This window comes from Saccopteryx leptura, chromosome 3 (assembly GCF_036850995.1).
Source record: "Saccopteryx leptura isolate mSacLep1 chromosome 3, mSacLep1_pri_phased_curated, whole genome shotgun sequence".
Classification (NCBI taxonomy): Eukaryota; Metazoa; Chordata; class Mammalia; order Chiroptera; family Emballonuridae; genus Saccopteryx; species Saccopteryx leptura.
The window spans coordinates 222,135,273-222,161,781 of NC_089505.1; the positions used below are offsets into that span (position 1 = coordinate 222,135,273).

The window sequence follows — 26,509 nt, forward strand, 5'->3', positions numbered from 1 at the left end:
TGCTTTTGTGACCTGGGACACTGGGACATTCCTGAGTGCTGATAAGATGATGCCTAGCCCTGGTAAGAGCCCAATAAACACAATCCTAGCAATGACAATGATGCAGCTATAATTTTTAATAGGACACTCAAATTCCCTTTGCCCAATCTGTCTGTCCATCTTACTCTAGCCCTAGGGTTGTTCTTTTCTTCCTTTTCCAGGGGAGGGAGAAAACAGAGAATGATGGAGGAAGAAGGGAAGCTGGGGGGTTGTAAAGCTGGTGGAGGTTAGGCAAGAAGAATCGCATGCCAACATGGGGCTCATGCTGCAAAGGTTGGCTAGTGAGAAAGAGGGAAGCCTGAAGGCTGTAGAAGGCAAGACCTGCTGGGAAGTCCCTGCTGTTACCAAGATCCCTGTGAGGAGTCCTAGGCAGCATGGTGTCTGAGAAAACCCTCCACCTCCGAACCTGGGCCCGAGACTCTGCTTGCTGTCTTTCCTTTCTGCTTCCTTCCTCCCTGGTCTGCTGTAGCACCCCGTCTCCAAGGCTGACTACTTCCACGAGCTTTTGCCTATGCCTCCCAAAACACAGAGACCCCCCTTTTCCCCCTCTTAATTTATTGATTTGAGAGAGAATGAGAGAGAAACGTTCAATTGTTGTTTCACTTACTTATGCATTCACTGGTTGATTCTTGTATGTGTCCTGAACCGGGATCGAACCTGTAACCTTGGCAACCTTGGTTTATTGGGACACAATCTAACCAACTGAGCTACCCTGCCAGGCCAAGACTTTTTTCCCCCAAGATAACAAGCACTTAGTATTTACAAAGGCTTAACAAAAAAGTTCTTGAGCCTGACCTGTGGTGGGACAGTGGATAAAGTGTCAACCTGGAAACGCTGAGGTTGCTGGTTCAAAACCCTGGGCTTGCCTGGTCAAGGCACATATGGGAGTGGATGCTTTCTGCTCCTCCCCCCTTCTCTCTCTCTCCCCTCTCTATAATGAATAAATAAAATCTTTAAAAAAAAAAAAAGACAAAAAAAAAAACCTTCTTGAAGTCAGTGTCTCTAGTTTCTGACCCTTTTTCTTAGTTGGCCGCTGGAGAAATGCTGTAACAGAAATGTCTTTGACTCTGTCTCTTACCAGCTGGCAAATTGGAGTAATGTGCTTCAGCTCTGAGGGCTTCACATTCCACCATTTCTAGAATGAGGATCAAGAGACCTTTCTAGCGTTGGCCTGGCGTGCGGAAGTCCCGGGTTCGATTCCTGGCCAGGGCACACAGGAGAGGCACCCATCTGCTTCTCCACCCCTCCCCCTCTCCTTCCTCTCTGTCTCTCTCTTCCCCTCCCGCAGCCAAAGCTCCATTGGAGCAAAAGATGGCCCGGTCGCTGGGGATGGCTCCTTGGCCTCTGCCCCAGGCACTAGAGTGGCTCTGGTCACGACAGAGCGATGCCCCAGATGGGCAGAGCATTGCCCCCTGGTGGGCATGCCGGGTGGATCCCGGTCGGGCGCATGCGGGAGTCTGTCTGACTGCCTCCCCATTTCCAGCTTCAGAAAAGTACCTTCCCCCCAAAAAAGAGAGACCTTTCTAGCTGTATTGAAAGGACTAAATGAATGTGTATCTGAAAGGTACTACCTAAAAGTTGGTTTCTTTCCCTTTTCCTCGGCCAAGACGTCCACATGGCATTTCATTAATTTATTTACTTGTGTATTTTTATATTTTTACTGGGATTTTAAAATTACTAAGTTATACATGTTCATTGCAACAAATTCAAATAACACAGAGTGCATATAGTAGAAAATGGGCCTGACCAGGTGGTGGTGCAGAGGATAGAGTGTCAGCTTAGGACACCAAGAACTCAGGTTAAAAACTGCAAGGTCGCCTGACCTGTGGTGGCGCAGTGGATAAAGCGTCGACCTGGAAATGCTGAGGTCGCCGGTTCGAAACCCTGGGCTTGCCTGGTCAAGGCACATATGGGAGTTGATGCTTCCTGCTCCTCCCCCCTTCTCTCTCTCTCTCTCCTTTCTAAAATGAATAATAAAAAAAAAAAAGTTAAACAAACAAACAAAAAAAAAAAACTGCAAGGTCGCTGGCTTGAGCATGGGTTCACCAGCTTGAGAGCAGGGTCACCAGCTTGAGCGTAGGATCAGAGACATGACCTGATGGTCGTTGGCTTGTGCCCAAAAGTCACGGGCTTGATGCCCAAGGTAGCTGACTTAAGCCCAAAGGCCAGTGGCTTGAGGAAGGGCTCACTAGGTTGGCTACAGCCCCCCAGTGAAAGGATATATGAACAACTAAGGTGCCACAACTATGAGCTGATACTTCTCATCTCTCTCCCTTCCTATCTGTCTGTCTGTCTCTCTCTCTCTCTATCTCCATTGAAAAAAAAAAAAGTTAAAATCTTCTATATCAGTGGTCCCCAACCTTTTTTTTCTATTTTTTTAAATTTATTTTATTTTATTTATTTATTTTTAGAGAGGAGAGAGAGAGACAGAGAGAGGGGGGGAGGAGCTGGAAGCATCAACTCCCATATGTGCCTTGACCAGGCAAGCCCAGGGTTTCGAACCAGCGACCTCAGCATTTCCAGGTCGATGCTTTATCCACTGCGCCACCACAGGTCAGGCCATCCCCAACCTTTTTTAGGCCACAGACTGGTTTAGTGTCAGAAAATATTTTCATGAACCGCCCTTTAGGGTGGGACAGATAAATGTATCACGTGACCAAGACAAGCATCAAGAGTGAGTCTTAGATGTAACAGAGGAAATCTGGTCATTTTTTAAAAATAAAACATGCCCTGGCCGGTTGGCTCAGCGGTAGAGCGTTGGCCTAGCGTGCGGAGGACCCGGGTTCGATTCCCGGCCAGGGCACACAGGAGAAGCACCCATTTGCTTCTCCACCTCTCCGCCGCGCTTTCCTCTCTGTCTCTCTCTTCCCCTCCCGCAGCCAAGGCTCCATTGGAGCAAAGATGGCCCGGGCGCTGGGGATGGCTCTGTGGCCTCTGCCTCAGGCGCTAGAGTGGCTCTGGTCACAACATGGCGACGCCCAGGATGGGCAGAGCATCGCCCCCTGGTGGGCAGAGCATCGCCCCATGGTGGGCGTGCCGGGTGGATCCCGGTCGGGCGCATGCGGGAGTCTGTCTGACTGTCTCTCCCTGTTTCCAGCTTCAGAAAAATGAAAAAAAAAAAAATCGTTCAGACTTAAATATAAATAAAACAGAAATAATGTAAGTTATTTATTCTTTCTCTGCAGACCAGTACCAAATGGCCCACAGACCGGTACTGGTCCATGGCCTGGGGGTTGGGGACCACTGTTCTATATAAATAAAAATGTAAATGTTCATTTGTTCAAAATCTTAAATCTCCAAAAGTTCTTCACCGATTGCTTTGAAATTTTGACACAACATTGCATTTGAATACGCATGTGTTTTTATATACCTAGTATTATTCAGATGTCACACCCGTGATAGGTAAAAACATGCTTTTTTTTTTTTTTTTTTTTGTATTTTTCTGAAGTTGGAAACGGGGAGGCAGTCAGACAGACTCCCGCATGCGCCCAACCGGGATCCACCCGGCACGCCCACCAGGGAGCGATGCTCTGCCCATCTGGGGCTTCGCTCTGCTGCAATCAGAGCCATTCTAGCGCCTGAGGCAGAGGCCACAGAGCCATCCCCAGCACCTGGGCAAACTTTGCTCCAATGGAGCCTTGGCTGCGGGAGGGGAAGAGAGAGACAGAGAGGAAGGAGAGGGGGAGGGGTGGAGAAGCAGATGGGCGCTTCCCTTGTGTGCCCTGGCCAGGAATCAAACCCAGGACTCCTGCACGCCAGGCCAACGCTCTACCACTGAGCTAACCGGCCAGGGCCAAAACATGCTTTTTTGAAAGCAGTCATACATATCAATGAAATCGCACAGTATCAAGCTGGAAGATTCATAAGCAGCAATGAAGCTGTATGGCGAATTCTTTTATTTCCCATACACTAACGAAGTCCAGCTGTTGTTCACTTAGCAGTACATCTAGAAAATGGACAACACATTTATTTTACAGCTGCAAACGTGCAACAAATATCCCTGAATCCACCAGCTACAACATTAACTGCTTTCTTCACGTTATGTCAAAATGATGCATTTGCGAAAACACTGCTGTATTCGGAAGTGCCTACATATTACATATGGAATGCGAGTAGAAAATCATTTGAACTATGCAAACGAGGAGAGCAAGTCAACGGATAACCTGGCATATTCAAAGAAACTTCAATAGGAAGACTATACATTGTGCATCCCAATCAAGATGAATGCTTCTTTCTTCGCATGCTGTTGGTAAATGTGCCCGGTCCAATGTCTTTCCAGCAATTGAGAATTGTCAATGGCGTTACACATGCCACTTTCCGCAGTGCATATCAAGCTCTGAATTTATTGGAGAACGACCGACATTGGGATGTATGCATTAATGATGCGTGCAGCACATCACATCTAAATCAAATTCATGCATTGTTTGCACAAACAATGGAACAACAAAAAATATTGTATATACCCACAAGCATTGTGAAATTAAATATATTAGAAACATGTGCTTTCTCTTTTCTTTCTTTTCCATTTAACCAGACTGAGCCACAGCAACGCATGGCTGAGTACAGTTGGTTTATAAATAAAAATGTAAATGTTCATTTGTTTAAAATCTTAAATCTCTGAAAGTTTTTCACTGATTACTTTGAAATCTTGACACAATGTTGCACGAGTTTTTATCCCAAAATAACATAGCCTTAGCTCTTGTGTGTCTGGAATAGCTGCGACATTGCTACTGGGTGGAAGAACTGCTCATTCTGCTTTGAAATTGCCATTGAACATGCAATTCATTGAAACTCTCACGTACAACATTTCCAAAGCATTGGTCATGGAAAAAGAATTGCAGAAATGCAAACTTATTGTTTGGGATGAATGCACAATGTTGCACAAAAAATCACTCGAGACTCTTGATCTATCATTGCAAGATTTGCGTGGAAATATCAGACCATTTGGGAACGCATTAATATTGCTTGCAGAAGATTTCAAGCAAACATTACCTGTAATTCCTCGATTGACACCAGCAGATGAAATAAATGCTTGCTTGAAATACTCTACTTTGTGGCTGTAAAGCCAGTAGCCAAGGCCACCATCACAGCCACCTGGCCCATGAAGGTTCGCATTTGATTCGGATAGACGGTAATAAAACAATGGAGCCAAGAACTTGTGAGCCATTATCTTTAACCCTAGTTTGCACCCAGCGGGCAAGAAATACACACAGTGGGAAAACACTTCCCTTTCCATTCAGGGCTCCCAAAACCACTGACTTATCTGAGTTTTCCTAGGGTCAAAGGTTTGTACCTCACCAGCCTTATTCACCTCTGTTCTCTATCTCCTTCTCTCTGCACAAACTCTGCACAAACTGGCTTCTCCTTCAGCACTCCGCCATCTTGGCTGCTTCTCCTCACCTCCCTGAGGCCTTTCTCTGCTCTCCTCTCTAATGCTAATCTCAGGAACTGAGAAAGAGCAAGCTCCCGGTATGCCACACTTTATAGTATAGATTTCAAAACAGTGGTAGAGCGTCGGCCTGGCGTGCAGGAGTCCCGGGTTCGATTCCCGGCCAGGGCACACAGGAGAAGCGCCCATCTGCTTCTCCATCCCTCCCCCATTCCTTCCTCTCTGTCTCTCTCTTCCCCTCCTGCTGCCAAGGCTCCATTGGAGCAAAGTTGCCCGGGCGCTGAGGATGGCTGTATGGCCTCTGCCTCAGGAGCTAGAATGGCTCTGGATGCAACAGAACAACGCCCCAGATGGGCAGAGCATCGCCCCCTGGTGGGCATGCCGGGTGGATCCCGGTTGGGCACATGCGGGAGTCTGTCTGACTGCCTCCTCGTTTCCAACTTCACAAAAATACAAAAAACAACAACAACAAAAAAAACCCTTTAATCCAATATACAAACAAAGAAGTCTGATACAAAGTCACTTATCTGAGGCATAATGGGATTCCTCATAAGAGTGCACCACCCCTATCATGCAACAGTCAAGGGTGTGGGGAAAAGCTTAGTTTTGAAACTAAGCCTTAGGCTATAATGACTTTGCCAGTTAACAGCCTGTCTCCCACACCCAATGCAAACTATAAGCAGGCAAACATACATATCATATTTACAAGTTTATTTTACCAACAGTGGCAACACGTAAAGACGTTAAAATTAACTACAATATATGTGTTCAGCTGTAAAATGATTGATCAGCTGAGATATTCTTACATCAATTGCTGGAAATTGGGAACGGAAAGGTGCCGGTTGACCTGACCTCAGGATGAATTTCATTGCCTCATAACTTCTGCAATTTAGTGATGTCAAAAGAAGAATTGGTTGAAAAAGTATTTCCCAATATTCAAACCAATTATAAGAATCATGATTGGCTGAGTGAACGAGCTATTCTTGTGGCCAAGAACAAAGATATCTACGAACTTAACAATATTATTTAGTCTAACATTCAAAGCGATGCAGTTACATACAAGTCTATCGACACTGTTGTGGAAGTAGATGAAGTGGTTAATTATCTGTTGGGCAGATAAAATATATTATGCTCACTTTGTTAAAAGATGATATTAATGTGTGTTGGGGGCTGGCTGTGGGCAGGCAGAATCCTTGTAGCCTGGGGCTTGGTTTTGGGATTAAGCCTTTCCCACTCTTTCTGATGTGGGGTGGTACAATCCCATCATGTCTCTGATAAGTGACTTTGTATTAGAGACTTCCCTATTTTGTATATTGGATTAAAGATTTTGGTTTCTACACTATAAAATGGGGGCAAAACGGGAGCTTGCTCTCTTGGTTCCTGAGATTAACATTAGAGGAGACAGCAGAGAGGAGAGCAGAGAAAGGCCACGTGGAAGAGGCCAGGAGAAGCAGCCAAGATGGTGGAGTGTTGAGTGAGAGGCCAGTTTGTGCAGGGAGAAGGAAGAAGATGGGGAACAGAGGTGAATAAGTCTGGTGAGCTAGAAACCTTTGATTCTAGGAAACTCGGGTAAGTCAGTAGCTTTGTGAGCACTGAATGTGAGTGGGTTTTTGAGCCCAGTGTGTGTTTTTACTTGCCCACCGGGTGCAAGCTAGGATTAAAGATGATGGCCCATCAGTTTTTGGCTCCATTGTTTCTTTACCAACTGTCCGAATCCAATGTGAACCTGCATGGGCCAGGCTGCTGTGATGGTGGCCGTGGCTACTGGCTTTACATTATCCAACAGAATTTTTGAATTCACTCAATCTGCCAGGGATGCCACTGCATGTACTGCAATTGAAAATCAGAGTGCCAATTATCATGTTGTGAAATATCAACCAGCCAAAGCCTTGCACCGGCACAGTTGTAGAAGCAACAATCTTTACAGGACCTTTCAAAGGTGAATATGTCCTCATTTCTCACATTCCTATGATTCCAACGGATATGCCATTTCAATTTAAGAGATTGCAATTCCCAATTCAATTGGCGTTTGCAATCACAATCAACAAAACTCAGGGACAATCTTTAGAATTGTACAGTTTAGATCTAGACACGGATTGCTTCTCACATGGACAATTATATGTTGCATGTTCTAGAGTCGGCAAACCAGACAATCTCTATATCTGCACAGACAATGGAACAACAAAAATATTGTATACCCACAAGCATTGTGAAATTAAACATATTAGAAATGTGCACTTTCTCTTTTCTTTCTTTTCCATTTAACCAGACTGAGTCACAGCAATGCATGGCTGGGTACAGCTAGTAAAAAATAAAATAGAAAATGGAAGATTCCCTGTCCTTAATTCCACTGTCTATCTCTTCATTTTCTTCTCTTCCCTTCTTTGGACTGGAGGCCACTTCCACTGGGTTGAAAGTCTCCCAAGGCCAAACCTGTACTCTAGTCATCTCTGTACCAGAGCTTGGCATTCCATCTGCATTTGTGGCACAAATTGGACTTCCCTTAAAAAGGAGGCAGAAGCCCTGGCCGCTTGGCTCAGTGGTAGAGTGTCGGCCCGGTGTGCAGAAGTCCCAGGTTCGATTCCCAGCCAGGGCACACAGGAGAAGCGCCCATCTGCTTCTCCACCCCTCCCCCTCTCCTTTCTCTCTGTCTCTCTCTTCCCCTCCCGCAGCGAGGCTCCATTGGAGCAAAGATGGCCCGGGTGCTGGGGATGGCTCCTTGGCCTCTGCCCCAGGCGCTAGAGTGGCTCTGGTCGCAACAGAGCAACGCCCCCGGAGGGGCAGAGCCCCTGGTGGGCGTGCCGGGTGGATCCCGGTCGGGCGCATGCAGGAGTCTGTCTGACTGTCTCTCCCCATTTCCAGCTTCAGAAAAGTACAAAAAGGAGGCAGAAATAATACTGTGGGACCAGGGGTGGAAAATGAGGAAGAACTATTTAACCAGTAGCTTTATGTATAAATTATAACTAAAAAAACTCTTTCATAGGATTATACTTATATGTTGATATAATTGCTGCTTTATCCTATTTCTTTTTTTAAAAATCTGTTCTTGGCTCAACTACAATGATTTCTTGACTGATTCACAATTTGAAAAATACTGATCTCATTTGTGGCTCATGGCATCCACTGGAGTTGCCCTTGAAGGAAGCCTGGGGGGGGGGGTAGGTGGGCTAAAATATTCTCTAGGTAAATGGCACCACACCCACAATGCCTGATATAATCCACATGAGGCAATAAATCACCCAGGTCATAAATTAGACATGTTCCTGATTCTCTCCCAGACCTACTCAGAAAGGGAGGCAGCCTTTTAGATCTTCTTTCCCAAGTGTTGAGCTTTCTGCAGGTTTGCCCCAACATTTGCCAAGTCCCCAGTCCCTGGAAAGCCTCCAGCAACCAGTTCACCTTGCTAGGCCTCAGGGCTTTTGTTATTTATTTTTTTATTTTTTAGCCAGAGAGTAGAGGAATGAGAGAAAGAAAGGGAGAGAGATGAGAAGCATCAACTCGTAGTTACGGCACTTTATTTGTTCATTGATTGCTTCTCATACATGCTTTGTCCAGGGGGCTCCAGTTGAGCCAGTGACCTCTTGCTCAAACCAGCGATCTTGGTCTCAAAACAGTGACCTTGGGCTTCAAGTCAGTGACCTTTGGGCTCAAACTAGTGACCTTGGGATCATTTCAATGACCCACGCTCAAGCTGGTGACCCTGTGCTCAAGCTGGTGAGTCTGGGCTCAAGCCGGTGAACTAGAGGTTTTGAACCTGAGACCTCAACATCCCAGGTCAACACTTTATCCATTTCACCACCACTGGTCAGGCCACCAGAGCCTTTATCTTGAACATGAGGACACCGAATCAGAAAATCAGGTTCTATCTTAATTTAAATTCTTCCTGAGCAACCAAGGGAGAAAGGTAAAGGTGAGATCAGCAAGTTCATATTTTGAGTGCCTGTTGTTCTGATCTGTCCCAGTTCTTGTTCTATTCTTCTAAGAATAGTACCTTCCTTCCCTCTGGGTACTGTCCCATCTCCACATCAATGGGTTCTAAAGTGGATGGACAACTGGCCAGGCCTGGGTAAAAGCACCACAGGTGCCTGACCTGTGGTGGCGCAGTGGATAAAGCGTCGACCTGGAAATGCTGAGGTCGCCGGTTCAAAACCCTGGGCTTGCCTAGTCAAGGCACATATGGAAGTTGATGCTTCCTGCTCCTCCCTCCCCCTTCTCTCTCTCTCTCTCTCTCTCTCTCTCTCTCTCACTCTCTCTCCTCTCTAAAAATTAATAAAAAAATAAATTAATTAATTTAAAAAAAAAAGCACCACAGGTCACAACTGACCAAGAAGGGCCAATCAGGACTCTTTCCCGGGCTTTCATATAGGGGAGTGTCCCTAAATGAAGATTATAGAAGCTTCATGCTGCCTGCTGCTCTGTTCCCAGTCCCTGCTGACTATAGTCCTTCTGTTCAATTTCTCCACAGCCCTGCAAGAGAGAGTACCAGTATTGTCTCCTTTTATAGATGCAAAAAAGGAGATTTGGAAAGCTGAAGAAACCTGCTCAGGATCACACAAGAGTGGATTTTGATACTGTTCAAATCTGCCTGGACTCTAGACCTTCCTAACCCCTGCTCTGTATTGCACCTCAGAGGACTAGGGTTATAGGAATGGAATTATCATCAGTAGATAAGGAATCTTGATGCAGGGAGCCTTAACATGACATCATTTTATTTCTTTTCCAATCAAGGCTTTTAACCAACTTCTGTCAGTTTCCCTTTTCTCTTCTTACTTGAGGTCTTGGCTGGATCCTCCAGCCATAGTGTGACTTTTTGTGTTAAAAGGCCAGCCAGGACCATGAAACACTACCATCTTGTTTCTGATTTATATTATCTAGGCTTGGGATCCAGTATCTTCTCCAAGGATTTGGAGCAGAGAAGAGCTTTGGTCAGCCTTTCAATTCTCCAGTTATTGCAGACTGTTGGGGGGTGGGGGAGTGGAGAGCAAGGTGTTTGTGTGTACATATGTGTCTGGTGTCAAGTGAAGGTAGTTAGTTATGTGTTGGTTCCGGGACAATTCCCTCTTCCTTTTCAGGGTTGAATTTCTCCCTGTTAGGGCCTGGCATGGGCAAGAGGTAAAGGAGGGTAGTTTTTCTTTATTCACTATCCCACAGTTTGAACCCCCTTCTTTGTGGTTGTGGCTGCTTGACTGAGTGTGGCTTGTGTCCAGTTATTGGTTTCTTATAGTGGGTAGTTCAGCTCAGTCCCTGTTGGGACTCCTTACCCCCAGCTTTGTGCTGGTGGGGTAACTTTTGCCTGTCAAGTAGCCTCTTTTGGATGAATCTACCCCCTCTCTCTGCCCCAGGTCTCTCTCCAGTTCTCTCTTCCCTTTGCTCTTTGAGTCATGGGCAAGACAGCAATTTGGCTACTTGAGCAGAGGTCTGTCTGTTTGTGGTATTGCATGCCAGTCTCCCTATTTTCAGGAGCCCCCAAATTTTTTTAGAGCACCTCCTTCACTTGACTTTTAAAAAAATAATTTTAGCCTGACCTGTGGTGGCACAGTGGATAAAGCGTCGACCTGGAAATGCTGAGGTCGCCAGTTCGAAACCCTGGCCTTGCCTGGTCAAGGCACATATGGGAGTTGATGCTTCCAGCTCCTCCTCCCCCCTTCTCTATCTCTGTCTCTCCCTCTCCTCTCTAAAATGAATAAATAAATAAATTAAAAAAATAAAAAAATAATTTTATTTATTGGTTTTAGAAAAAGGAGAGAGAGAAAAAGGGGGGAAGAAGCAGGAAGCATCAACTCATAGTAGTTACTTCTTGTATGTACCTTGGCTGGGCAAGCCCAGGGTTTTGAACCAGCAACCTCAGCATTTCAGGTCGACGCTTTATCAACTGTGCCACCACTGGTCAACCTTGACTTTGAATGGTATGTCAGTTACTTATTACTGCATAACAAATTACCCTAAGAACTTACTAGTTTAGCCCTTGCCGGATAGCTCAGTTGGTTGGAACATCATCCCAAAGTGCAGAGGTGGCCAGTTTGACCCTTGTTGAGGGCACATACAGGAATGTTTGATATTCCTATCTATCTCCCTCTCTCTCTCTTCCTCTTTCAATAATATCAATAAATAAAAAATTAAAAAATAGTTATTGACTTAAAATAATAAACATTTACATCATGGTTTCTGTGGGTCAGAAATTAGGAAGCAGTTTAGATGGGTGGCTCAGAGTTTCTAATGAATTGAAGTCAAAGTATTGGTTGGGGCTGCAATCATCTGAAGGTTTGGCTGAGTTTGGAAGATCTACTTTCAAACTCACCCATGTACGTGACTGTTAGTAGGAAGCTTCAGTTATTTGTCATGAGGACCTATCCCTAAGGCTGCTCACAACATGGTAGCTGGTATCCCCAGAATAAGTGATACAAGAGAGAGAAAGACCAAGATGAAAACCACATGTTTTTTATGACTTAGCCTTAGAGGTAACATACTACCATGCCTTCTATATTCTACTGGTCACGTGGGCCCACATTGGATCATTGTGGCAGCGGACTGTACAAGGCCATCAATAAAAGGTGGCAGGAATCACTTGGGTCCATTTCGAGCTGGCTATTTTAGGAGGTGAGGGAAATATCCTCTCCACTGATTAACTAACTGATGAACTTCTCCCAACCAGACCCCCAACCGTTTCTTTTAAAGACTGGAAATTTGGTCTTACTGGGGTGACAGTTGAAGTTGGAGGGCCTATTCTCAGCTTAGATGCCCAATAGACACAGAAATTAAAATTAAATCACCAAAATTAATATATTCACTTGTTTCTCCAAAATACATATTTATCATAATTCCCTTCTATCAGTAAATGTTACCATTTACTGTAATTCCATCTTTCCAGTTGCTATGGACAAAATCTTCAAGTTGTTCTTTATTCTTCTCTTTCTCTAATACTGTTGTCTAATCCTTCAGCAAATTCTGTTGGCTGTACTTTGAAAAGACATTTAAAATCCAGCTACCCCTCTCCACTTCTGCTGACACCCGAGGCCCCAGGTGCCCTTCTTTCTCACTTGGATTTCCAATACACCTGGTCTCTTTGCTTCTGCCTTTCCCCTCCTACAGTCTGTTCTCAAGGCAGCAACCAGAGAGATCCTTTAGAAACATAAATTAGAGAGCCCTGGCCAAGTAGCTCAGTTGGTTAGAGTGTCATCTGACACACCAGAATTGTGGGTTTGGTCCCTGGTCGGGGCACTGACAAGAATAAACCAATGAATGCATAAATAAGTGAAACAACAAATGTTGTTTCAACAACAAATAAAAGATGTTTCCCTTCCTCTCTCTCTCCCTTAAAAAAGAATAAAATAAAATTTAAAACATAAATTAGATTATAAACCTTCACTAATTAAACCTTCCAGAGGCCCTCAGTTTCTTTTAAAGTAAAATCTGGCCCTGGCCGGTTGGCTCAGTGGTAGAGTGTCGGCCTGGCGTGCAGAAGTCCTGGGTTCGATTCCCAGCCAGGGCACACAGGAGAAGCGCCCATCTGCTTCTCCACCCCTCCCCCTCTCCTTCCTCTCTGTCTCTCTCTTCCCCTCCCACAGCGAGGCTCCATTGGAGCAAAGATGGCCCGGGCGATGGCTCCTTGGCCTCTGCCCCAGGCGCTAGAGTGGCTCTGGACGCCCGGAGGGGCAGAGCATCGCCCCCTGGTGGGCAGAGCACCGCCCCCTGGTGGGCGTGCCGGGTGGATCCCGGTCGGGCGCATGCGGGAGTCTGTCTGACTGACTCTCCCCGTTTCCAGCTTCAGAAAAATACAAAAAAAAAAAAAAAAAGGAAAATCTGCCTGACCTGTGGTGGCACAGTTAATCATATCATCGACCTGGACCACTGAGATCACTGGTTCAAAACCCTGGCCTTGCCTGGTCAAGGCACATATAGGAAGCAACTATTACGAGTGTATGCTTCTGGTTATTCTCCCCTCTTTCTTTCTCTCTCCTCTCCTTTCTCTAAAAATCAATAAACAAGGTATAAAAAAATAAAAATAAAGTAAGAGCCAAAGTCATGACATTGGCCTAAAAACTTTTTGAGTCTTTTTTTAATACGCAAAAATGTTTAACTGATTTTATTATTTTTAATTAAATTTATCGGGGTAACATTGGTTATAACATTATATAAACTTCAAGTGTACAGCTTTATAATATATCATCTTTATACTCCATTGTGTGCTCACCACTCAAAGTCTAGTTTCCTTCTGTCACCACATTATTTGACCTCTTCATCCTTCCACACCCTCATTCCCCTCTGGTAATTATCATTCTGTTACCTGTATCTAGTATAATTTATTTTGCTTGTTCTTTTTGTTATATATATTAGAGTTTAGTTATAATCCAAGTAAAGAGGAATAGAAAGTTATTTTGGGGAAATGATATGATAGAAACTAAAAATTTGGAAGGTTAATTGTTGGCGGTATGATGGGTAGATGGGGTGGGGGACAGTCCAGTTAAGAAGCTGCCATTGAAATCTAGATGTGAAGGCACAAATAACAATAAAAATAGTTCTTGTTCGATTCCCCAGTCAGGGTATATACAGGAGCAGCTCCATGTTCCTGACTCTTTCTCCCTACGTCTCTCAAAAATAAATAAATAGGCGTGACCTGTGGTGGTGCAGTGGGATAAAGCATCGACCTGGAACACTGAGGTCGCCGGTTCGAAACCTTGGGCTTGCCTGGTCAAGGCACATATGGGAGTTGATGCTTCCTGCTCCTCCCCCTTCTCTCTCTCTCTCTCTCTCTCTCTCACTCCTCTCTCTCTAAAAAAAATCAATAAATAAAATATTAAAAATAAATAAATAAATAAATAGCCTGACCAGGCGGTGGCACAGTGGATAGAGCGTCGGACTGGGATGCAGAGGACTCAGGTTCGAGACCCTGAGGTCGCCAGCTTGAGCGTGGGCTCATCTGATTTGAGCAAAGCTCACCAGCTTGGACCCAAGGTCGCTGGCTTGAGCAGGGGGTTAGTCAGTCTGCTGAAGGCCCGTGGTCAAGGCACATATGAGAGAGCAATGAACAACTAAGGAGTCGCTACGAAAAGCTGATGATTGATGTTTCTCATCTCTCTCTGTTCCTGTCTGTCTATCCCTCTCTCTGACTCTCTCTCTGTCTCTGTAAAAAAATAAATAAATAAAATAAATAAATAACACTAAAAATATCTCTCATTGATTGAGTGCTATGTGCCAGACACTGTGCCTTCCACGTCTTTCCTCCTTTAAATATTTGTAGCAATTTGTGAGGTAGGTGTTGTTATAATTCTCCTTTTAAAGATAGAAAAAGTGGGTCCCAAAGAGGTTGAATAACTTTCCGAAGGTAGTACAACTAGGTAAGGTCAGCCGAGACAAGAATTGAAGCCCAGACCTGTCTATGTCCAGTGAATTCCAAGCTATCATTTTCATTGAGAAATGTTGAAACCAAGAGATATTGTACAAGTCTTCATGATAGAAAATAGAAACCTTTATTACAAAATAGCATGCATGGGTCCAATTGTTTAAAGAAAAACTGAATGGAATACAATTTAAAGACATACAACAACATTTTTGCAATCACACTCCTATGTATTAATCTTCAGTTTTTATCCATTAATGTTTAGTCTAAACTTGACTTCTTGGCTTGCTCCTAGAGCCAATAACCTTTAATCTGCTTTTTTCCTTTTTTTAAATATTTTATTTATTGATTTTTAGATAGAGGAGAAAGAGAGAGAGAGAGAGAAGGGTGGGAGAGCAGGAAGCATCAATTCATAGTAGTTGCTTCTTGTTATGTGCCCTGACAAGGCATGCCCAGGGTTTTGAACCAACGATCTCAGCATTCTAGGTCAACACTGTATCCACTGTGTCACCACAGGTCAGGCTCAATCTGTTTTGGGTTTTTGTTTTTTGGGGTTTTTTTTGTATTTTTCTGAAGTTGGAAACGGGGAGGCAGTCAGACAGACTCCTGCATGCGCCCGACCGGGATCCACCCGGCATGCCCACCAGGGGGCGATGCTCTGCCCATCTGGGGCATCGCTCCGTTGCAACCAGAGCCATTCTAGCACCTAAGGCAGAGGCCACAGAGCCATCCTCAGAGCCCAGGCCAACTTTGCTCCAATGGAGCCTTGGCTGCGGGAGGGGAAGAGAGAGACAGAGAGGAAGGAGAGGGGGAGGGGTGGAGAAGCAGATGGGCGCTTCTCCTGTGTGCCCTGGCCAGGAATCGAACCCGGGACTCCTGCACGCCAGGCCGACGCTCTACCACTGAGCCAACCGGCCAGGGCCTCAATCTGCTTTTTGAAAGTAGCTGTCATCAGGCTGGCTCAGGACTTTGAGCCAGGTAAACTTGAAAGCCCTAAGGTGGCTTCCCTTGACCCCATGGCTTCCACTCATCCGAAGAGCTCGCCATTCCTGTGGTGATGGGCTCTGCCTGCTTCCAGAATGTAAGTTTCCAACTTCCTTTACCCTGTCCCTTGGCTTCTGCCACAGCTGTAGCTCAGCTGTTCCCATGTACTTCTCCACTCATCCAGCTCCTGCAGGGCTCAGAACTTCCCCACCTGTTCATCTTCCACAGCAGGAGGCAAATGAAGAAAACTATACCCACCCAAACCTTTTCTTTGCTGTTTGATCTTTGAAGCCATTGCTTATCCTCTTTCTAATTATAAACCCCAGTGATAGGCTTTGCATGTTACACATTTCCACTCTGTACCCCAGATCCCTGAATGATAACCTCAAACAAACCAGTGCTTTCTATTTCATTTATAAACCTACTTTTGACACATGTTCTTTCTTCTAAAGAGACCAAACCTACTTTCCCAAACACATTTCAGAACACAAGCAGGTAAGCCTTAACAAAGCTTACAAACAATACTAATTTGGATACTTCTAGAACTCTTTAGAGTCCGTAGTGTGCCTATGCATTCCTTATACACTCTTTCATGTAATGGGTCACAATAATCCAGTCAGCACTCCCAATTGATAGAGAGGGATTTGAGGTTCAGAGAGATTATGTAAAGTGCCCAAGGTCATATAGTAGAGCTGGATCTCAAAAGGGCAGATGTTTCCATTCCAACTCGAACATGCCAGACTTCTCCTTCCTCCTGCTCACCCATTCTGCAATTCTTGGTGAACCTTAGGCCCCAACTTTGTGACAAGCAAGCATCTGGATGCCTAGAGGTAGTCCCTAATTTGTGGGACTTCTGCCACTTCATCAAATCACCACAGGTCTGAAATCTGGTCCTCAAGACATTGATTTTTATTAATTCACTGAAGGGTAAATAGATTGGGGAGGCTAAGTCACACTGAATAAACAAGTAATTAAATGATAAACACAAATGCTAATTTCTTAATTAATATACTAACATTAGCAATAAAATAATATACTAATTCTAATTCCAGGAATTAAACTGCTAAGACAGCTAGAATGTTAAGTGGGAAATCCTTAACTATGTGTTAGGAGAGTAAGCTTGATTTGAATAACCAACACAAAATACTTAGAAATACTTGGTCCCTGGACAGAATTGACATTCTCTGACCTAATTTCATACCCTGACTGTTCTTCTAGATTGCAGACTCCTGTCTTTTTAGTTATGACAACACTATAATGGATGAGTCACAATGAATTTTACTAGAATATAGTTAATTACAGTTTTCATTCCTTGGAGGAAATTTAGAAAACACTATAAAATGCATACCCAGCATATTTGCTAATCATCTCCAAGGGAGATATTTAAAAGCTTTTTATTGTGGCAACTTTCAAACATACAGAGCTAGAAGGACTACCCACATACCCATACCCCAGCTTCAACATCCATTTGACCAACATCCTGCTGCCTTTTTTTTTTTTTTTTTGCATTTTTCTGAAGCTGGAAACGGAGAGACAGTCAGACAGACTCCCGCATGCGCCCGACGGGGATCCACCCGGCACGCCCACCATGGGGCGACGCTCTGCCCACCAGGGGGCGATGCTCTGCCCATCCTGGGCGTCGCCATATTGCGACCAGAGCCACTCTAGCGCCTGGGGCAGAGGCCACAGAGCCATCCCCAGCGCCTGGGCCATCTTTGCTCCAATGGAGCTTTGGCTGCGGGAGGGGAAGAGAGAGACAGAGAGGAAGGCGCGGTGGAGGGGTGGAGAAGCAAATGGGTGCTTCTCCTATGTGCCCTGGCCGGAATCGAACCCGGGTCCTCCGCACGCTAGGCCGACGCTCTACCGCTGAGCCAACTGGCCAGGGCTTCCTGCTGCCTTTTTTTTTCATCTATCTTACCCTCCCCACAATTTTCCCCTAGATTCTTTCGAAGCAAATTTCTAAATCTTATCTCTCAGTTCAGACTTTGTACCCTGTTTGAAATTCACTCTCTGAACTGAGTACCACTACCCAACACACCAAGACATTGGGATATTGAAATAAGATCCTGGGTGTGAGAGCGCTGTGGTTGTAGAAATTGCTGCATATCTAATTCCCTGGGAGGGTGGGCATTTTCAAAACCAATCCCTTGAGCCCTACCTCAGGCCTCTAAATCAGGTGTTTGGGAGTGTGAACCAGGCACCTGGTTGTGCTGAAAGCCCTCCAGGCTATGTAACTGGTTTGTTGGGAAGCCAGAATTTGTAAATCACCACTGGAAAGTAGCTAGTCAATATTGGAGCAACTGCCCCCTTCTGTGCTCCAGGGTCTGCTCAGAGAACTGAATCCAAGCCCGACTTCGATCCCCAAGAAGGGAGAAATGATGTACCTGGCTTTCGGGAGGGCTACTGGTAGGCTCTGCTTTGGGTCATGGGCTTAGGGTAAGGGTAAATTTGAATGGAATGACATGGTTTGAAAGTGAAGTGTGAGAAGAGGAAAAGAGGAGTCAAGAGGCTGCCCTGGAGCCTCTGTCATGAGGGGCGAGGTGGGCATGAAGCTTCATAGTGCTCCTAAGTGAAGGTAGCTGTTTGGCTTTGAAAATAGGAAAGTAGAAGAATCACAAAGAACTGCTGGGACACACAACTCACATTGTGTATGAATGCCCCCTGCCCTGGAGGTGTGCAGCCTTAGATCATGGGCAATGATTCCACGGAGAAAAAGAGGGATATTAAGCATCTGAAAGGATGGTAGGTCAAGACCTGACTGGGCTTTCAGAAGGTGCTCCTAGGTGTGTATAGAGTAGTGTTGGAGGGGGCATGGCTCTTTTTTCTCCTCCCCTCCACCTCCCCTCAACACCTTGACAATGTTAAGCTTTATCTGAACCCCATACTTCTGGAAAGAAAGCAGCTACAGTCAAGGAATCCCCCTCACCCTTTTGTGTTCTTCCCCATATGCCTCATTTTTAATTCTGAGAAATAGCTTACCCTAAAAGAATATTCCAAGATAAGACCCACTTCCACCTTTCCTCAGTGACTCAGAGAAGACTCTCTCTATCCTTTCTCACAATGACTCCTCTGTTGACCTAACTCCATACTAGGCCACCTTCTTTTTCTTTGAGACGTTCCTCATTAATCAGCATTCTCCCTATTGCAAGAGTCTGAACAAAATCATTGAATTTACTGTCCTGCACATCTTGTCTTTCACATGCTCTCCTTTGTTCCCCTTTTCTTCATCATGATGAATTTTACAATCAGCCTTCTGTTGAGTTAATCTATCAGATATCCAGCTGACAGGTATGAAAGTACTAATGCCTCTTAACTATATACTTAAAAATGGTTAAAATGGTAAATTTTAAATAATGTATATTTTACCACAATAAAAAATTCCAGCTGACATAGAAATACAATGTAAATACTTCTATTCAAAACAATTAGTGGTCCTGGCCAGTTGGCTCAGTGGTAGAGTGGCCACCAGGTGTGTGGATGTCCCAGGTTTGATTTCCAGCCAGGGCACACAGGAGAAATGACCATCTATGTCTCTATCCTTCCCCTTTCCCCCTTCCCTCTCTCCTCTTCCTGCAGCCATGGCTCGATTAATTCCAGAAGTTGGGCCCAGCACCAAGGATGGCTTTGCAGCTTCTGCCTCAGGTGCTAAAAAATAGCTTGGTTGCCAAGCAATGGGAGCAACATCTCAGATAGGCAGAGCATCTCCTCATAGGGAGCTTGCTGGGGGGATCGTGGTACGGGCACATGCAGGAGTCTGTCTCTCTGCCTCCTCAGCTCTCACTTAATTAAAAAAAATGCCCTACTTGTGGTGGCACAGTGAATTAAGCATTGACCTGAGGTTGCCAGTTTGAAACCCTGGGCTTGCTCAGTCAAGGCACATATAGGAAGCAACTACTACGAGTTTATGCTTCCCTCTCTCCCACCCCTCTCCCTCTCTTTCTCCTCTCTTTAAAATCAATAAAATAAAATCTTTAACCCTACTATGTGCTGGGTGATAGGTTAGGGAGGGAAGGAAATGCATGGGGCTTGGGATAGGAAATGAGTAAGACCTGTTTTCTGTAATCCAGGAGCTTCCAGCCTTGCTGGGGAGACAAACACATAATGTGCTAATTGAGCTACATAATTCAGGGTGACACATTGACATAGACATGTGTGCAGCCTGATTTGAGCCAGGTTGTGAAGGCCTTCAATGTTACACTAAGGAGTTTGGATTTTATCCTATGATAATTGAGAGCCATGAATGGTGTTAAAGCAAGGGTGTGACAACGAATAGATTCATGGCAATTCCTAATGTCTTATCACCAAACATTTGCTCTGTGTGGAGTGTGTAAAAGAACAATGGCTGTGACAGCTTCAATTAAAAAAAATTGATCCCCTATGAAACAGGCTTGCATTCATATTTCTCTTATTAAATATATTATGTTCAAGAAAGAAAGAGTTAACTTTGGTTAAGTCTATTGGGAAGACAGAGACACAGATCTGACTAGTGTCCTCTAAGAAATGTGCATGGGGCACATTGACTGCTCAGAGTGGGGCACCTGCTCCTGCCTGAGGAAGTCAAGGTGGGGCTCTGGGAGAAACGGGCCAGAAAAGGAGAGGGAAGAGGGAAAGCTGGAACATATAGATGAAGGGAAGGAGCTGTGAGCAATAAGGCCTGAGGAGGGCCAGGGCCAATGGCAGAGGGCTTTGTGTGCCAAGTTAAGGGGCCTAAACCTCTTCCTCACTGGTGATGGCCAAAAAGGGCTCTGTTCATAATACTGATGATAATGTTATAGTGCTAACTATGTGACAGGTACTACTCTAAGAGCTTTACCAATTTTGACCTATTTAACCTCGACACTCAGGAAATGGCATAGTAGATTGTTTAGATTAGTTGGATGGCCATGTGGATGATGGAGGCCATAACAATACTAGGGACACATGTGGTTTCAAAGAAATTGGAGGATGGACAGGATGTGATGGCTTCGCAAAATAGGAATAAAGTCATCAAGACCTAATTATTGATTGCATGGTGGAACTGGTGAGGAATGGAAGCTATGATGAATGTTACTTTTTTGGCTTTGGGAACTGGGTGTATTATTGTGCTACTCAGGTCAAGGGTTAATTATTCTGTTCCATTTCTTGGAGGATTTGCTTAAGTCTGCTGGTATCTTCTACTCCCTCATGAGTTATTTAAAAGTGAGTTTTTCAATTTCCAAATATTTGGAAATTTATCTGAAATATTGTCATTGATTTCTAGTCCAATTCCATCAGGATAGAACATCATTTGTGTGCTTTCAATTCTTTTAAATTTGTGAAGGTTTTTGTGGGATTTTGTTGTTTTTGTTCACCCAGACTATTTTGGTAAATGTTTCTTTTGCACTTGAAGAGAATGTCTTTTCTATTTTTTAACATTAATTTATTAGGGTGACACTGGTTAACAAATTATACAGGTTCTGCTGTTGTTGGGTGGAGTTTCTGTTAATGTCATCAGGTCAAGTTGTTTGGTAGTGCTGTTCAAGTCTTTTATAAATCTGCTAATTCTCTTGACAATTTTCCAGCTACTTCAAATTTTTTTCAGTGCCATATCCTCTTGATTGATAGTTCCTCACACTGAGGAGGGTACTATGACAGAGAGGTTAGAACATTTGCATAGGACAGGAATAAACATTTTATTTTTTTACATTTACTCTAGCCTGACCAGGCAGTGACGCAGTGGATAGAGCGTCTGACTGGAATGTGGACGACCCAGGTTGGAAACCCTGAGGTTGCAGCCTTGAGCACGGGCTCATTCGGGTTGCTGGTTTGAGCGTGAGATCATAGACATGACCCCATGGTCGCTGGCCTGAAGCCCAAGGTCGCTGGCTTGAGCAACAGGTCACTCTGCTCTGCTGCAGGTCCCTCCCCCCAAGGTACTATGAGAAAGCAATCAATGAACCACTAAGGTGCCCTAATGAAGAATTGATGCTTCTCATCTCTCTCCTTTCCTGTCTGTCTGTCCCTGTCCCTCTCTCTGTCTCTGTCAAAAAAAATTTTTTATATTCTATATCACAGGAAAAGAAACCCATGTCTTTAATCTTTCTTTAGATTGCAGAGACAAAAAGCAAATCACTAGGTATCCCAGCAAGCCTTCCTGAGCTCAGGCCAAATGCAATGAGGTCCCTGGCCACGCCCCCTTTCTGGGTTGGGAAGGCAACTGATACCAAACCAGCCAATCGGTGAGATGCTCACCTGCGGAGGGCAGGGAACCGAAGAGAGCCAATGGAATGCGGGCAAATGGTTCCATGGGCCAATGGCATGTGACACGGGCGGACTTTTGGTGACGGGACAGTGGTGAGAAAGATGGCGGCGACTCTGGGACCCTTGGGGTGGTGGCGGCCATGGCGGTGGCGCTGGCGTTTGTCGGCTCGGGATGGGTCTAGGATGTTGCTCCTTCTCCTTTTGTTGGGGTTTGGGCCGGGGTCCCGAAAAGTCGGGGCAGGTCGGACGTTCGAGTACTTGAAAAGGGAGCACTCCCTGTCGAAGCCCTACCAGGGTGAGGCGCCCGGGACGAGGTGGTAGTGCTTGGGGAGGGCTTCAGGACCTGAGCACCTGGGGAGAGGCGGGCGGCGACGGGCTTCATGGGCCGGGAAACTGCTGGCCGTGGGTGGGGGACCACGGGGACTCCCGCCGCGTTTGGAACCTACGAGTCGGGGCGGCAGAGATCAACCTCCCTCCCACCTCCTGCCCCGCCCTGCCTGGCATTTAGCGCGGGAGGTTTCCAGCAAGTCGTAACTGGGCTCTTGGGTGCCTCCAGGGTTAGGCCTGAACAAAGGGGAGGGAGAGGGACTGCGAATGGGGGCGAGTGATGGCGGGCCACTACAGTGATCCGGTCTCCGGATGGAGCTGTAGTTGTGTTAGAAGTAAAGCGGGAGGGCAGAGCTGAGGTAAAAACTTAACTGAGAAGATAAAAATTCTGCTTTTGGTTAAAACACCTGTTCTTCTCCAAGCCAGGAGCCCTATTGATGAAAGAGGCCAGCTGCTTTACTCTGTTTAGGGTGTAGGACCGTAGGCACAGCTTATCAACCCGAAAATTTATATAGTTAGCTACAAAGAGAACCAAATCGGTGCAGATGGCTTAACTAACACTAGTCTGTTTCCCCACTGGAGTGCGGGTAGGGGGACAGCAAACAAACACAGACTCCCAGCGCAAGAGCTTATACACTACTGCTAAGGGTGATTATTCGCTTTTCAGATGCATGGAGTGCCTCCTCTGTGTGGGTCTGTAATGCTGTGGGTTATACAGACACAGTTCTCACTCTCAAGGGGCTCATAATCTGAGGTACCTGGTGAAGTCATGCTTGGCTTGTTTAAAGAATGTGATTAAGTCCCAGAGACCTGAGGGTCAATCCCGGTTTGGTTTAACCGGGGAATTGTCTTCTTTCACGGTGCTACAATTGACTCACATGTAAAAAGGGAAGAGTGGATCTGAGCTATGGGTACTGTGTAATGGATAAAGTGATAGCTCTGATGTACTTTAAAGGGCCTTCACCTGAGAAGAGCTTGGTGAAAGGAAGCTGTAAGATGACAAAGATTTAATATTTATGAGTGATAGGTGGGAGATTGACATGTAAGGGAAAAAAAGATGACTCCAGGTTTTGAAGGGCTTTGTGGTGGCTTTCTGAATGGCTTGGTGTTGAAGAGTATGAACTGATCTACTTCCTCCCCATAGGTGTGGGTACTGGTGGTTCCTCATTGTGGAATCTGATGGGCAACGCCATGGTGATGACCCAGTATATTCGCCTTACCCCAGATATGCAAAGTAAACAGGGTGCCCTGTGGAACCGGGTGGTAAGAATCTTCCTCTCTTCTGTATTGGTGACCCAGAAAGCCCAGAAAATTCACCAGGGCATATTGACTTAATTTTACTGTCTATTCTAGTAGTCTGTCTTCTGTGGATGACAAGGGTTTTCATTCAGAGGTTATAATGACTTTCATAATGAAATCAGATATTTAGGGAAATGCTTTCTATTGCCCTAATTATAGCAAATAATTCATTTTGATTCTGTTTTCTGAAATAGCTTTTATTTCTAATTGACTTGATAGTATGATTTCTTGGAGGTTAATAACTTAACTCATGTTTAGTTACTTTGCTTTGTAAAGTAGAAGATTGGTCTTTTAAATTTATCTCAAACTTCATCCCAGTCCCCCCCCTCCTTGTTATTTCACTTTGAGGAGTCTAATTTTAAGTTTTATTTTCTCTGAAAGCCACTTTGAGCCCTTGGTCATTTTATTTGTCCTTCCCTGAACCTTATTTAGCTTGTCTTTCTTGAGGTATTGTGGCAAGAAGTGAATGCAGTATTCCTGGTGTGACTGCACTCATGATTTTGTACAAGTGTAAAATGATTGGTTTTCTTAATGGTTTCCAGGGGTCTTTCTAAATCTTTTACGACTGCTTTTCCTGTGGGAATAACCTTGGCTTCCTTGAATACTTTCTCTTGGGTTTGCATAAGCTAAGGACTCACTTTTCCGTGTTTTTTTTATCATTAGTTTTAGATATGTGAACCTCAGGAAAGAGTACTATCTCTCTCCCTGTTCATTTTATGTTCAGAGCATTCTAAAGGAGCAGAGGGAGAAGAGAACTTTCTACATGAGCCATTTGCCCAAGCTGGCCTCTTAATTCAGATTGTGGTGCTGAGCTCATTCCTGGACAGAATGTAGGGCGGTTTGTTCTGGTAGAAGAGATGAAGGGTTCCCAGTTGGCAGACTTGGGTTCCAGATCTACCTCTATCACACATGCATTGTGAGCCCTCGGTGGTGAGTTAACCTCTCAGTTTTCAGTTTCTGCATCTCAGATGAGCTTCATGATACCTGTTCAACTCTCCCACCAAGGTCGTTGTGAGAATAGACATTAAAAAGCTTTGTAAAGTTAAAATGGCCACAGAAAAATATGTTATGTTCTACATCTGTTATAAGGTTCATTGATGGGGGTCTCTGACTATAACCGGGGCTCAATACTTTGTTGCTGTCTTGCTAGCTGATGCCACATAACCCTCAGTGGCAATTCTCGTCTAGGCTCTACTTTTCCTACCCTTTTTCAGACATTTCCTGTATTTTGGATAACTGGCTATCAGAAAGAATTGTTTTTGCATTATTTGGATAGGAAGCATTGGTTTGAGCAGTGGTTCTCAAGTTTGGCTGTCCATTGGAGTTGATGCCTGGATCCCACTCCCAGAGATTCTGATTCAATATGGAATGAGATATGGCTTGGCCATTGGGATTTTTTAAAGTTTTCTATGTGAATCACGTACAACGAAGTTTTAGAACCACTGTTAAACATAATGTTGAGTAAAACTGGATAGCATTGTGCTACACGAAGCCAAGGATAAGTGGCAGACACCTGTTGGCTTAGTGTGAACCTCCCTGAACCTGCCATTTTCCCAGTGGCATAATGCCCACCCACTGGCTGTGGGGCAGCTTCCTGCCACTGAATTGTACTCTTGCCCTGAAATCTGAATGTAACCATAAAAAGATGAGAACCCAGAGTGACAACACAGAGACTGGGTTCATCAGAGTAGGGTCAGCTGTTGGAGATTTCAGGATTCATTGGTGAGTTCAGAAGTATCAGCACCCATTTCATTTGGACTATCCACTTCTCTAATACTAACGCTTCTGGAAGATTTCCCAGAATCTTTGGAGAGACTTTGGTTGAACCCCATTGGTCTATCTGGTTCTCCTCTTCTTTCTTCATGGTGAACTTTAGAAGTCTTTCTGAACCAAATACCCACTCTGGTTTCTACTTGAAAGTGTTCAACTACTTAGAGCACTTAACTCCTTCTCCATTTGTTGCACAGTTCAAAAAAAAAAAAAAAGAAACAGGAGTCTAATTTATACCCACCTCCTTAAAGTTTTTCCACCAACGGCTGCCTCTGTGGTGGGGTTAGGTGTTTTCTCCTTTGGTGCATTTATAATTCCTGGCCATGGACATGAGGTTCTGGGAAACTTTTGCATAATGACTTCATTTTTCATATTCTTTCACAATGAATGAAGCTTTGGCCCTTCTTTAAATCCAAGCTTTTTAGAGTCTTCCTGTCAGAGAGGTGATCTTAACCTGCAGATGAGTTCATCGGCCACCAGTACTCTGCAGGCTGAGATGCTTTGCTGGACTGGTATAGGATGATAGCAGTCTCATGTGGTGTTCTCATGTTTTTTCCAACTTTGGAGTACTGTCCTGTTTCTATTGGGAGATATTGAAGAAAATTAGGTTTATTCACTTTTCATATTAAATATCACATACAGTTGAATGGCTCTATTTTAGCAAGTCTTAGATTTCAGTTTTGACCATTAGCCTCAAGTTACCTGCATTTATGTTTTCCTAATCTATAGACTGCTGGCAAGGGCTTGAGGGGCTTCACATTTCATGCCCGTCATTGATCCCCATGTGTTTTTCACTTTAGCCATGTTTCCTGAGAGACTGGGAGTTGCAGGTGCACTTCAGAATCCATGGACAAGGGAAGAAGAATCTGCATGGGGATGGCTTGGCAATCTGGTACACAAAGGATCGAATGCAGCCAGGTATTGGGACCCGGGGTTGCTCTTGTGTAGGGTGTGACCGACCTGCATTTTCCTGCGCCCTCTTTTTAAGAAGGATACATCCCCACAAAGCCAGCAATTTTTCCTCTCCCTTGATATCTTTGGATAAAGACTGGCCTGTCTAGTCTCTAGAATGGGGCCTGAGTCCTCATAAGCAGCTGAACTTGACTCATCCAGGGGTGATTTCTTGCTTATTAGTTCCTTCTGAT

The 26,509-nt window shown here is 44.8% G+C and overlaps 2 protein-coding genes across 4 annotated transcripts in view; one reads left to right on the forward strand and one right to left on the reverse strand.

Moving 5' to 3' along the window:
• The window catches only part of FER1L5 (fer-1 like family member 5), a 283,372-nt gene that overhangs the window by 167,389 nt on the left and 89,474 nt on the right, over positions 1 to 26,509 (reverse strand). The gene's annotated exons all lie outside the window — the stretch shown is intronic.
• Positions 22,055 to 26,509, forward strand: part of LMAN2L (lectin, mannose binding 2 like) — a 35,956-nt gene continuing 31,501 nt past the window's right edge. For 2 of the 3 annotated variants that reach the window (XM_066377666.1, XM_066377667.1), the window contains exons 1-3: positions 22,055 to 22,263; positions 23,440 to 23,558; positions 26,165 to 26,282. In XM_066377666.1, coding sequence (XP_066233763.1) covers positions 22,071 to 22,263; positions 23,440 to 23,558; positions 26,165 to 26,282 — 430 coding nt within the window. In that variant the 5' untranslated portion in view covers positions 22,055 to 22,070. Of the gene's footprint in view, positions 22,264 to 23,439; positions 23,559 to 26,164; positions 26,283 to 26,509 lie in introns of those variants that run through there. The other variant, XM_066377668.1, reaches the window with a different exon arrangement.